The sequence below is a fragment of the Antedon mediterranea genome, chromosome 3 (assembly GCF_964355755.1).
Source record: "Antedon mediterranea chromosome 3, ecAntMedi1.1, whole genome shotgun sequence".
Classification (NCBI taxonomy): Eukaryota; Metazoa; Echinodermata; class Crinoidea; order Comatulida; family Antedonidae; genus Antedon; species Antedon mediterranea.
The window spans coordinates 32325432-32338726 of record NC_092672.1 but is presented as its reverse complement, the minus strand read 5'-3'; the positions used below and the strand labels follow the sequence as shown (position 1 = coordinate 32338726).

Below are 13295 nucleotides of genomic sequence, written 5' to 3'. Positions count from 1 at the left end.
TTTTTTGAATTAAACACATTACTGTATTTTTCTATATTTTACTGTTAATTATTAGGATTATATAGGCCCTTGCTTAATAACTATTTTGAGTATTTTGTGTCTATACAAATTTAGTTAGCAATATCAAAAAGCGTGGTATAAAGTATTCTGTAGCGCAAGTTCTCGCATAGTTTCATAAAAAAGTTTCTCACGTTTTGCACGTATTTAACATACACTCACGCAGTTAAAATACATACGCCCACTTTTATGCATCGAAAGCTGAGATTTCTTATTGAAATATTCAACATGAATAAGACAGTTATTATTATTAATAAGACGCGCATAATCGACAAATATAACGTTACTTTCACCTGCTCGACCCCCTTCTCTTGGTGAAGTATCGTACATCCAATGTGCGACATTTTACTACGCGGGTAACTTGTATCACGTCATTCGGGATATAGGTTTTGTTTTCACATCTTTGCTGGATATATCTGCCAGTACTAACTCATTAGAGAACTAGATACATTGAGCGATGTAATTCAACAACACCATCTCTTTCCATACGGTATATCATGGAGAAGCTGAAAAAAGAAAGATTCAATCCGTACTGCCAAAATCGGTCCTAAAAAATGAAACTTATTAAATATTTAAAAGAAATTCATGCGGATAAAACGTCGTTATAATATTTCTCCTGTCATCAGAAAATGTTGTCCTGAATTAGTCTTAATTACTTATCCCTCGATTTAATCCTATAGATCCCGTGATAATCTGCTTAGAAACATTACAATATTATTAAAAATGTTATTCTGGTGGATATCTTAACTATTTATTTCCTATAGCATCGCTATTTCTCTACACATGAATTCCTACTAATTTATTGTGAATTATTATCAAAGAAAATTGTAACTGCACTGATAGGCACCAGTTCACACCAGGGAGTGAATTAACACCACGTGAGTGGCGCGTGTCGCATTATGTTCACACGTTTGTTGAGTGTACGATAGTTTACTCACTTGAAGGGGTGCATGTACGTATAGTTATGTAAACTATTTAAACAATAATAATTTTATAACATGTACACGAACACGAACATAATTCACCAGAAAATTATCTTTGCTATGGTTTAAATTCGGGGTTTTGTCACTGTTTCTTGCCTATCTACTCTATTGTCACTGCCATTATCTCCATATCTCTCGTATTACATTATTGATATTATTGCTTCATTTTGTCAAGCGTGGTTCCCACTAGCGACGCAACACAAGAACGTAACGCAACGCAAGTGTATTGACCAATCACAAGCGATGGCTTATTCGCTTGTGATTGCTAACTGTCTATAACTTCGCTTGTCATTGGCTAAAACGCTTGTGTTGCGTTTACGTCCTTGCGTTACGTTCTAGTGGGAACCAAGCTTCAAGAAGGAACATACCCTAACTTCTGCTGCAAACTATCGTTGCTGCAGTTTGACGAGATCTACGCTTTGGAAAACTTTGGAACATGCTTCTTTCTAAGCTTGGACTTTGCAAACTTAAAAAAAAAAAAAATAATGTTGCGAAATAATAAAATATAATTAGGCCTATATTTATTTTTTGTTTGTTAACTGGTCTACACTAGCAAACTTTGAAAACAATTTCTTGAGAAGCTCGAAGTTTGCAAACTAAAGTTCGCTAGTGTCAACTTTCTACAAACTTGTTTTTTGCAGTTTGCCAAAGTTTGGTCTATACTAACAAACTTTAGAAATAAATTCTGAACAAACTCGAATTTCCAAACTAATCCTAGTGTAAATTTCTGTAAACATGTTTTTCTTTGCAATTTTCCAAAGTTTATCAACTCGTCCACACTTACAAACTTTGTTTCCTTTACAAACTCGCCGGAGTTTGCAAACTAAACTTAACTACAAACTTGTTTTCTGCAGTTTGCCAAAGTTTTTCAACTGGTCGACTACACTAGCAAAGTTTAGAAATCTTTTCTTGTTAAACTCTGAGTTTTATCGAATTTTTAAACTAAAATATGCGTAGATGTCGGTAAATATATTTTAAACTATAGCTTGTGTCCACACAGCAAACTTGTAAAACTTTACCAGTGACTGTTTTATTTTTCAATACAGGGGTTCTATTAACGCAGGAAAATCCACCTCTTCAACTACGAGCAGTAGAGTTGGCGTTTTCAAAAGTTAATTTAGATCCGGATATTTTACCTGGGTATAGAATGGTTCCTCATCAAATGTACACCCATTCCAGTTTAGATGCTTTTGGCAATATTCAAAATTGTAAGTTTTTGAATATATTTTTATTTCAAATTTATCGTTTTAAAACGATTTTTTTGTGTGTGTAGGCCTAATTGTCTATTTTCAACTGTATCTGTTAATATTTGTAAGCGTAAATATTTCAGGTTAGACTGTTTTTTCGTACTATAGGCCTAATACTGATACCCCACAAATACAAACCGAGCTTTAGTACCGTTTATCCATATCGTTGTACCGACGCGTAGCGTGTTGATTAAAGCAGGAAAGAGTGGATTAATTTCACTCTTCCTTGATTAAAGGCAATATATTTAACGAGATTGTTCAGTTGTTACCAGAGTAATCCACCCAATACTTGTTGTCAACGTTCAAAAGTTGATATAACAAAATAAATAATAATGTTGACAAATGCTAATTAAAGTAGGTCAGATGGTTGTCTTATTACTCAATATGGCTTCATGTGACGTATTTGCGCGTACTTTATTTATAATGAATAATATTCGCTATGGTTCCCGGAATCAAAATAACAAATTGAAACCTATAGACGACAGGTGGCGCTGTCGGTGGTAACGTGGTCATATTAAAATACCAATTGAGAAATTAGATTACGAATTGATCGAAGATGTCATGGGTAAGTTTAAAAGCTGATGGTATCCGTTCGCTAGGTCAATAAGTGACCCAGAGAGTGCATCTACTTCTGTATAGATTGGGCCTTAGTCTGGGTTCCAGACGGAGTTTTGTCCATATTAGTAAAAAGATAAATATTTTGGCACATGGCGTTTCATACATATACTACCTGGGGCAATTTTAAACAAAAATCGCGGTAAAAATAAACAAATAAATAAAAAAAAAGACAATGAATACAGACTTGGGGCAAGTCTAATTGGGCCTATATCGAGAGATATATGTTGAAGATATGATTTGTGTAAATGAGAGTTGCTCATTTGTAATTTAGCCATAGTACAGAAATGTTTTTTCCAAAAATATCAAGTTTAAATTCAATTAAGCGATAATTCTGCTATAATCATTATATTGCGTTATCATTATCTTATAGGGCCATAGTTATGTTATGTTGAAAAATAAAATTAAGGGTCGCAATTTAGTTTTTTTTTTAAATCCCTCTACTGTAGTACATGGATTTTTTTGAAATATGGACAAAAAAGTTTTCGAAAAAGATATTTTGGCAATTTTCGGAAAATGACAAAATGTTGACCCTTTTATTTTTTCACAAACCTGCTTACTATGACCCTATAAGGTGGTGATAACGCAATATATGTGCATATATGTCAATATTATTGCATAATAATTGAATTAAAAGTCGATATATTGGAATTTTTTGGAAAAAATCCCGGTCCTATAGGCCTAGTACAGAGAAATTTTCGAAAAATGACCAAATTTCGATCCTTTTATTTTTTTACATAACTGGTTACTATGACCCTATAAGGTGATAATAACGCAATATATGTGCATATATGTCAATATTATTGCAAAATAATTGAATTTTATAACGTCAATATTTTGGCCATATTTTTTTTTTAAATCCCTGTCCTATACAGTAGTACAGAGAAATTTTCGAAAAATTATCAAATTTCGATCCTTTTATTTTTTGACATAACTGGTTATATGACCCTATAAGGTGATAATGACGCAATATATGTGCATATGTCAATATTATTGCAAATTTTTTATTGAATTTTATAAAGTGGATATTTTGGCCATTTTTGAAAAAATCTCTGTACATTTTCGAAAAATGGCCAAAATATTGTTTAATTGCCAAATTTCGACACTTTTTAATAATTAACATGCGCAGAATCACATTGTTTTCTGCGCATGTTAACTCAATATAATTAAAAATCCAATATTTTGACCCTTTTTACCCTTTTGCAGTATGTGAAATTTTCACGAAAAAGGTTGGTGCAATAATAGGACCGATGAGTTCAACTCCAGTAAAGGCTGTCTATCCAATCTGTGAGGGCGTACACATACCCATGATTGCCCCAATGGCTACGGATCCTACGTTTTCAACGACGACCTCATCGTACAAGTATCTTCTAAAGATGCTACCTCCAGATAACGTTCAGAGCAGAGCACTGGCTGACATTATGAATCACTTTGGCTGGGAGAAGTTAGCAATTCTGACGTCATCGAGTGATTATGGTAATTTATGTAAATTATCCATTCCTATCTTCAATAACAATGTTGTTGATACTATCATCTAAAACGTGGTTCCCACTAGAGACGCAACGCAAGGACGTACGCCCAACGCAAGCGAATTGCCACTGTTCGAATAATCCATCGCTTGTGATTGGTCAAATCACTTTGCGTTACATCCTTGCGTTGGGTCGTTGTGGGAACCAAGCTTAAGTCTGCACAATGGTCATAATACGGGCACGTTCACACTTAGTTATCAACACGAGTAACTAAACTGGTTTTATAAACACAGTTATCCTTGCTAATCCTGAACTAAACATTTTTTTTCCAAGGAATAAATTCAGTTCGAGAATTTGTGAAAATTGCAATTCAACGAAACTGGAAGATAGTAGCGCATGAGCAGTTTTACGCTCCGCAGGACACATACACAGAAACCGTAGACGCTGACAGTCAATTACGATCAATAAGGAGCAAAGGGGCTAGAATAATCCTCCTTAGTTGCCTAGCAGAACATGCAAGAATTGTATTGGCTGAGGCTAAGAACAAAGGCATGACCCAAAGAGGATGGGTGTGGCTAGTTACAGATGGTATCACAACAGACGTAAGTGTTTTTGTTGTTGTTCAGATCGTGTATCATCTATCGTGACAGGTTATCGTAAGTTATGTTTGGAAAAGTGTCAATTTATTGTGTGTTCTCAGAGCCTCGGCGCTTTACACCTACTGCTAACTCAAAGATCCTCGCTTCCAAATTGTTTCATTACAGAATCTTCTATTTGATGAAACATGTGACAAGCCAGGAGCTCACCTGATTGGCTTGATTGGAACACGACCTACGATATCTGAAGGCGAGTTATACGAGAAGTTTTCTGAAGATTGGTCAACTGTTTTAGAAGTCGATAACACTCTGCCTAATTGTACTTTAGATTATCCAGTAAGCAAGTTTTATACACATAAACTTTCACGTCACCAGCACTGACTGTCACTAGACGTCGTGCGAAACGAATTACCAAACCAAAAAAAAAACCTTGTGCCTTGCCCATTGTGAACATTGCATCCAGGTCTGAGGTCTGGTAATGATAGTCCCGTTATTAATCATTTGCATAAATAAAAAAAAGCATTGCTTTTCTCTGATTTGATTTCTTACATATGGACGGCTGCTCAGATTTTCCACAGAGTATATGTCTACTCAAATTTTAGAAAGTCCTTAATAATGTTCACTTTGTAGGTGGATGGAATGTTGCTCTACGATGCTGTGATTGCGTTAGCCTACGGTCTTAACGATTTTGTCAATGCTGGCAACAAAATCGAACTGAGGCAATTTCCAAACAGACTATGCTCAATGGAAGATGTTGAACCATGGGAATCTGGAGAATTGCTAATGGAATATATTAGTAATGTAAGTACATGAAGCTATATTCAGGATTATCTGTATATTCAATGTGAGGTGGAAAGTTACATCCAAATAAATAATTCCAATTCATAAAGTGGTATTCACAAGATGGGGTCAAAGTTCAAGAGAGTATCGGTGATAGAGAGAAGGAAATTAAAAAACAAACTGAACATGGCTTTATAGTGCAGTTGATGTTTAAATAAAATAATGTTATTTATTTGAATAATATTCAGAACAGAATCAGAAAGAACAGAAAGTATAAACCACTGTAAAAGAAAATAAACAACATAGTAAAAAGGTTAGGATGGGAAAGTATTTATGAATAAATATTACATAAACATTTTGATTCTACAGACCTCTGGTCCTGGTGTTATGAACATGATAGCGTTTGACAAATACCGAACCCCTGATATTGGAGGATACGATATCGTTAATATGCACTCAACTGGGTTCAAAAAGGTATATCGTCATCTTATATTACGCAATTACTTTCTTTGGATTGGTTACATCAACCTCATTGTATCAACTATAATGAGTGTGTTGTCAAGGCAGAATATTATTTGCCCATTTACTGAAATTCCATTGAATCTCAAAATACCATCCAATCTCAAAATGTCACATATCTCCATGTTACCAAATCGCAAAATGTCATCGAATCGTAAAATGTCACCAAATCGTAAAATGTCACTAAATCACAAAATGCCACCAGATTAAAGAGATATTGGGAGACAAATTAAACGTGATCAAATCTTTTAGATAGGAGAATGGTATTCAGATGACAACTATACGTTTTTTGATGACCAAGAAATCAGCTTTATGGGAAGATCTGCCGATTTGCCAAAGGACAGCTCAAATGATCTCACAAACATTACTCTTAGTATTACTACTATTTTGGTGAGTACTATCTATGATCCGTGTAAATAGTAATACTAAAGTCCTGTCTACACTATCAAACTTTATGTGACAAAAAAATTGTGATGTCCCCATATAGTACAGATATTTCCAAATACTAGTATAGTAGTGATATGACATCATTATGTCCATATATGGGCACATCACATTTTGTTGTAACATAAAGTTTGATAGTGTAGACAGAGCTTTATGATTGAAGAAACACCTTTTCTAATCAAAACTGTCTTTAATTAATTATATTCGCTCCTAATTATAACTGTCTGTAATGTTTTATTTAATGTACCGTAAATTGGGTATTATCATTATCACTTAATTATTTTATATTTTATCTCAAGTAGGAAAAGCCCTTTGTAATGGAGTTAGAAGGTCCGAACATTAACCCAAACTCGAGCGACCGCTTTTATGGCTATTGCATTGACCTACTCAACGAACTAAAAAAGAACATGAAATTTGAATACGTCATTGAGGTAGTTCCAGATGGTTCTTATGGTAATATTGATCCGTTTACCAACGAATGGAACGGTATGGTTAAGCAGCTTTTGGAGGGGGTAAGTTTAAAGGGCAGAACAGATTTAAACTCTATTGTTTTAATACAATTATAAGCATTTAAATTGGCCCTTTTTTGACGTAAATAAAAGACTTCTTTTTGCTTAAAATAGTTAGGAAGTGCTTAAGTGAAAAACTGAAACTCATTTACCAAAGCACCAGTTCTTTTTATCTCATGGAATCGACTTCGTTATCTAAGAACAAAAGTGTATAGAAATATTGCCTTTGGTTCAGTTTCTCGACGTTTCGATCAATATACCTGTACACCGGTCATTTTCATGACCTAGAATCACTGATCACAAAATTACTGACTTTGCTAAGACTTTTTTAGCTTTAGGTTTATCATAAATTTGTTTCACTTAACAGAACGCTGACGTAGCTGTTGCACCGTTTACTATCAGCTATGAACGAGAGCAAGTGATAGATTTTACAAAGCCTTATCTTGATTTGGGACTGACGATACTAATGAGCAAATCTAAGAAGGAAAGTGGACTATTTGCATTTCTTGATCCTTTTAGCATGGATCTGTGGCTTGCTGGTAAGTATTCAGCTGCTGCTTATTTAGTCGCATCGACAGAAATCGTTGCTTCTGCAAGGACCTGCTTAATCGACTACCAGTACTTTACTGTGAAACATAAAGCAACAATAAGCTCACAGTTACTATACATTTCTGTACCAACTTTTACTCGGTTGATGTTTGCTGGTATGTTTCACGAATCAAAAGCTTCACAATGAGCCGCATCCACCTAACCCACGGCTTCCGCAGGGATCTGCTTGACCAACCAACATAAACATTTGACGTAAAGTAGCAATAACCCTGCATTTCATATTCATTTTTCTACCAACTTTTACCGGGTTTAAATTTGCTGAAAGAGAAACAACATGCAAGCCGCTGAAGTCATATTAAACCATGATTTTCACTCATCCTTACTTTTTTTTAGTGATATTAACTGTTGTACTTGTTGGATTTCTTGTCGCTGGTTGCAGCTACTTCAGCCCCAATGGATATTGCGGTGAATACATACAAAGTCCGGAGAAGAGGAAAGATGAATTCGTCGATCGGAACAGTATGAATTTATATAACGCCATGTGGTGGTCGTTCGCGGCAGGTGTACAACAGGTATAAAGAATAAGTTATTTTAATGTTGATAAGTTGTGAAGAAGACATAATTATTCTGCTTTCAATCATTGGTAATAGTCCGACAGACCCAACCTTTATTTCTTTATTTTTAGGGGGCAGAAAACAATCCAAAGTCGTTGGCAGGACGTGTGGTTGCCACGTTCTGGTGGCTGGGCGTCACCATCATCATCGCAACGTACACGGCCAATTTGGCTGCATTTCTTACCGTTTCAAAGGCTAGTGAAGGTAATATCTTGTGACAATACACGGAGGTTAGTTTGTTTGGGGAATAACAAAGATGTAATGTATTGTTGCAATTTCTCAACAGGAATCAACTCAATAGATGATCTATCAAGACAGACTGCAGTGAAATATGGCACAGTGGAGGACAGTCAGCCTCAGGCGTACTTCGAAAACGCCAAAGTAGACCCGTTCCAGAGAGCATCTCGTTACATGAATAGTCAGCAATCACACGTGACCTCAGCAGCGGAAGGTATAAAAGCGGTCCGCGATGGGAATTACGCTTTTATATTTGATTCAGCCGTTCTTGACTATGAGGCCAACGTTGAACCGTGCGACGTTCGAACTGTCGGACGACTATTTGGAAAAGTAAATACTTTTCAAGTTTCTTGTAAATATATTGAAAAGTGTGCTTGAAATTTCCAGGACTGGTGCCGACAGAGTTCAATAAACAACTAATAGAAGTAGAATAAAAATATTCCTTCACCAGATCTAATAAGCTTTCTCATCAATGGAAGATGTCCAATCTATGTCCTACTATTGTTATCATTCTGTTACCTTTTATATAAAACTGACATGTTGTTTATTCATAGATTGGTTACGGGTTGGGTCTTGCTCGTAACTCACTTTACACGGAACCATTTAGCTTGGAGATATTGAAGCTTCGTCAATCAGACTTCATGGACGGATTACAGAAGAGATACTTCTCTGGTGGATGCGACGGCGGTGCTGGTAGGTCCTTTCTATCACATATTATTTCCTCAATTAGAAACGCAAGGAGTCGGGTGTATGCAAGTCCAGCATCACTGATGAACCATGTCCAAACGTGCACACTGAATTACATGACTTGTTCCTACAGTAGTTCCTAGATCATAAGGTCGAAAATCTCAAGACCTCACCTACTGTATAATGTCTACCAATTGCTTAGTTTCCTTAGGTGGTCTACAGTTAGGTGGTCATAGCAGTTTTTATCATTATTGAAGCAGTCAAGCGTACCAACTCTTTTTCTCCTCTTGTTTACGTGTCTCTTTCCATGATTGTTACCACATGAACTCCTCCTAAATCTTTCCATTTCCCTTCATCAATCGGGTTGTTAGTGCAAACACTTTTAGAATACACTTCTCGTTAATTTCAGCAAGCAACGCAACTCCAAGTAAGATTGGTATAAGTCAGATGCTAGGAGTGTTTTACTTTCTGTTCGTTGGAATTGGTATCGCAATCGTTCTTCTGGTTATTGACTGGATCGTGGCGTCATTAAAAGAAGCTAGAAACTCTCGCCGAAGCACAAGTGTAAATGTAAGTAAATATAACCATACTTCAGTTCATTACTTCATCATTCACCCTGGTTAGCGAATCATACTTTAGTTTGGGAGCTGGTGTGAACTCTTCCACTTTTTCTCTATTTTCCTTGATCTTGAGAAATACATTCATAACCATTAACTTGGCAGAGTAGAGTAGGCCTAAAATAGACCTATGGCGTTTTATAATGTGGACAAACACAAAGGTTTATAAAGGACGTCAGTACATTCTAGGCATACAAATCCAGTTTTAAATTAAAAATGTTCGGTGAAACAAGTTTGCTCATAAACATGTCCAACAGTTTCTTCAGCATTCTAAAATCTATAGGGCATCAAATTGGGTAAGTTTTCAAGACGTTTTATGACATTCTAGAAGACAGTGTGTATCAATTTGTAGTTCCTTTTAGGTTGTGTGTACAATGAATAAAAGAGGTACAATTAAATGATAATTATGTAATATTCTTCTACTGTTGGTATTATGTAACTATTGTAACTACCTTTGTTTTTTTGTAGAGTATCTCCGCGTGTGGAGCACTTCGACGTAGAGTACATATCACCAAAAACGACGTTTTCAAATCCTGCAAGACAAGAGATGACTACGATGACGATGCTGACTATGCAAAAGATATACCAATGAAGACATCATCTGGCAAAAGAGATTATGGCAATCCTAAAAACACCACACCAGTGTACGCTGGCAATGATTACGATGGAGAACGCAACCACTACGGTTTCAACCATCATGATGCAGACACCACTGCTTGAAATGGAGCTAGTTGTATTCTTGGTACTCTACGATATGGGATATTTTATGCAAGTAGAAGGAATGCGCTGTAAGGGACATTGTTACTGAATTGCAATTAACTTGGAGGGTTTTTTCGTTAAGGAAACAAATCAGTTTGCACAGAATTGTGCGGTATTCCGTCAATTTGCGCGGTATTCCGTTACGGCGGAATGTTTTTGCGAGCGTTAAGTGGAATGATGTCTTTCTTCCGTGCGATTTTAGCGTGCGTCCAGGACACAATGTGCTGATTTTTATGAGATTACGCGAAGGTCCTAGTAACATACAGTAGTGTGGTCTGTTGACCTTTGCCAAGTGTTGACACTCATGAGGTTATACTTGCCATATTTGGGGATGACTTTAAGCAAATGCAAGTAAACTTGTTCATCATTAATGTGAATAAGTACGGTATGGTACGCTTCATAAGTACGGTATGGTACGCTTCATAAGTACGGTATGGTACGGTTCATAAGCACGGTATGGTACGCTTGTTACATTTTGACCTGCCTAGTACTTAAGTTAATATGGAACTAAGATTTCATTTACAGACTTTAGTAAACAAATGATGGTTAAATCATGTTATGCTACAACAGTAATGTTCAGTAACATTGCGTTTGTTAAATTTCATTTTTTTTTTTTTTTAGTTTAGCCATAATTTTATATTTGATTTTTAATCATAAAATTGTATAGGCCTGTTGAGGGCAAAATAAATTGTTGAGTTGTGTCTAACAATCAAATTTAGTATCAATTCTATTTTGTTATTCTGGAATAACGTATGATTTAGGCTAATTTGTTTAGAAATATATGAGTCCATCACTGCAATACACAGTATGATTATTAACAAATGTTTGCTAATTGCATAATCAGGTTAAAGAATGTAGTTACTGCAGTAGAATAATTGATATCGTAAAATAGTATACAAATTATGAATGTTTATGAGTGTAATGGTACAAATAATGGCATGAGGTGAATAATGAAACGTTACAAATTACTCGTAAAATATGCAAATAAGTCATTGCGTACAACAAAAGAGTAAAGACGTCACAACAATATCAACGAGGCGACGCGAACAGAATTTTTTTTTGTACACAAAAAAAAGTACTATTAAACGATCGTTTAATAGTGCGTACTATTGCACGCCATGTGACCCACACTCGTCCAATCAAATGACAGGAATTTATTTAGGCGTTATATAATATTTAAAATAAAATATTTATAGTACCGTATAGTATAGTGTTGTATAACAAAATTAAGCGTAAAATATGATATAGTTTGTCATCTTCGAGCATTTATTTACCACTCACTATAGCACAATTGGAAACTCTAGAGTAAGCGCCGTGATCTTATAGACGGTGGTATTATATACATTTATAATTATTTATAATTAGTTGGTTAAATATACGAATACAGTAAACGGTATTTCGACAAGTTAGTTTGGGTAAAACTAGAGAATATGTTTACTAAATACTTTTATATTTATAAATACTAAACAAAATGAATGAAATGTGTAATTGTTAAAGTAATATTAACAAATATTATAAAAATAAATTGTAATTTGACTTTCGTAGCTATTGTAATCATATACACTTGTAAGAAACTTCTTTTTACAATTACTAATTTACAATTACTAATTTAAAGTTTTTTTTCAATTGAAAGATTTTGTTGTTGATAACTTTATTAAGATGAAATCCCATCAGTGTTGGCTTTATTTATGTAGAAAAAACGTTCGAAACGTTGATCAGAATAAAGCTTGGTTCTCACTAGAACGCAACGCAGGGACGTAGACGCAACGTATCGACGCAAAATGCAGTAAAAACATAAATGTACTCTATATTTTTAGGTAGCCAAGACTTAATAGATGCAATAGAAGTTATAGCCACATTGGAAAAAAAATATGGTAAAAGAAATTATGAGAAAGACGCATTAACTAAAACTCGAGCGCTATACAGTAATAAAAAAATTTTGTTTAAATGAGCACACAGGCGTATCAGGAAATATACAGCCTTAATTTTAAAATGTTGTGGGGACCGCAAAAGGTCTATCAGGGAAGATTGAACCTGATACACAGATACAAACCTGATATTTCAAACAATGTTCATGATTTTTAAACACATGGAACGAACAATTATTATTACTAGCGACGTAAGGGCAAAATTCGATGAATCTCGGTTTATTTCTAGAATTTTTATTTATTTTATTTAAATCGACTATAACAGGGACAGTTTTAAAAAAGTATTATAAATCATAAATGTTTTACTGTGTTTAGTGGTATATTATTGATAGGCCTATAAAACATTTTAAACAATATTTCGTTACTGAGTGGATAGAGAATATATTTAAAAGTTGTTCTTCCCATCCTCTTCCCCATCCCTCAACTCTAATTTTATGTTAAAACTCTATGATTTATGTAAAATTAGCATCCTGGGAATTAGACCTTGTCTTAAAAATGAGTCCAAATTTTTTATTTGAACTCATTTAAACAAACCCAATTTGTGTTTTGTACATAAAATTAGAGTTGAGGGATGGGGAAGAGGATGGGAAGAACAATTATTATTATATGCATAATAAACATGCGCAGAGACGAATAATGGGTTCTGCGCATGTCAATTGTGCTATAGTAACCAGTTTTTGACATA

At 34.9% G+C, this 13295-nt stretch overlaps 1 protein-coding gene across 1 annotated transcript; it reads left to right on the top strand.

Moving 5' to 3' along the window:
• Nucleotides 1–1989: 1989 nt before the first annotated feature.
• LOC140044311 (glutamate receptor 2-like) lies at nucleotides 1990–12223 on the top strand. Its single transcript, XM_072088789.1, has 16 exons — nucleotides 1990–1993; nucleotides 2087–2248; nucleotides 4109–4378; nucleotides 4705–4973; nucleotides 5136–5303; nucleotides 5598–5768; nucleotides 6117–6221; nucleotides 6519–6656; nucleotides 7013–7222; nucleotides 7587–7758; nucleotides 8162–8340; nucleotides 8454–8586; nucleotides 8669–8949; nucleotides 9174–9312; nucleotides 9716–9876; nucleotides 10392–12223. The coding sequence occupies exons 1-16, from the start codon at nucleotides 1990–1992 to the stop codon at nucleotides 10641–10643; spliced, it is 2814 nt and encodes a 937-aa protein (XP_071944890.1). The 3' UTR covers nucleotides 10644–12223.
• Nucleotides 12224–13295: the final 1072 nt, after the last annotated feature.

Bases quoted from the DNA above. Each gene is read 5' to 3' on its own strand.
- LOC140044311 (XM_072088789.1), top strand. The intron at 4,974-5,135 runs GTAAGTGTTTTT...GTTTCATTACAG, and splicing joins CAGATGGTATCACAACAGAC to AATCTTCTATTTGATGAAAC. The intron at 5,304-5,597 runs GTAAGCAAGTTT...TTCACTTTGTAG, and splicing joins ATTGTACTTTAGATTATCCA to GTGGATGGAATGTTGCTCTA.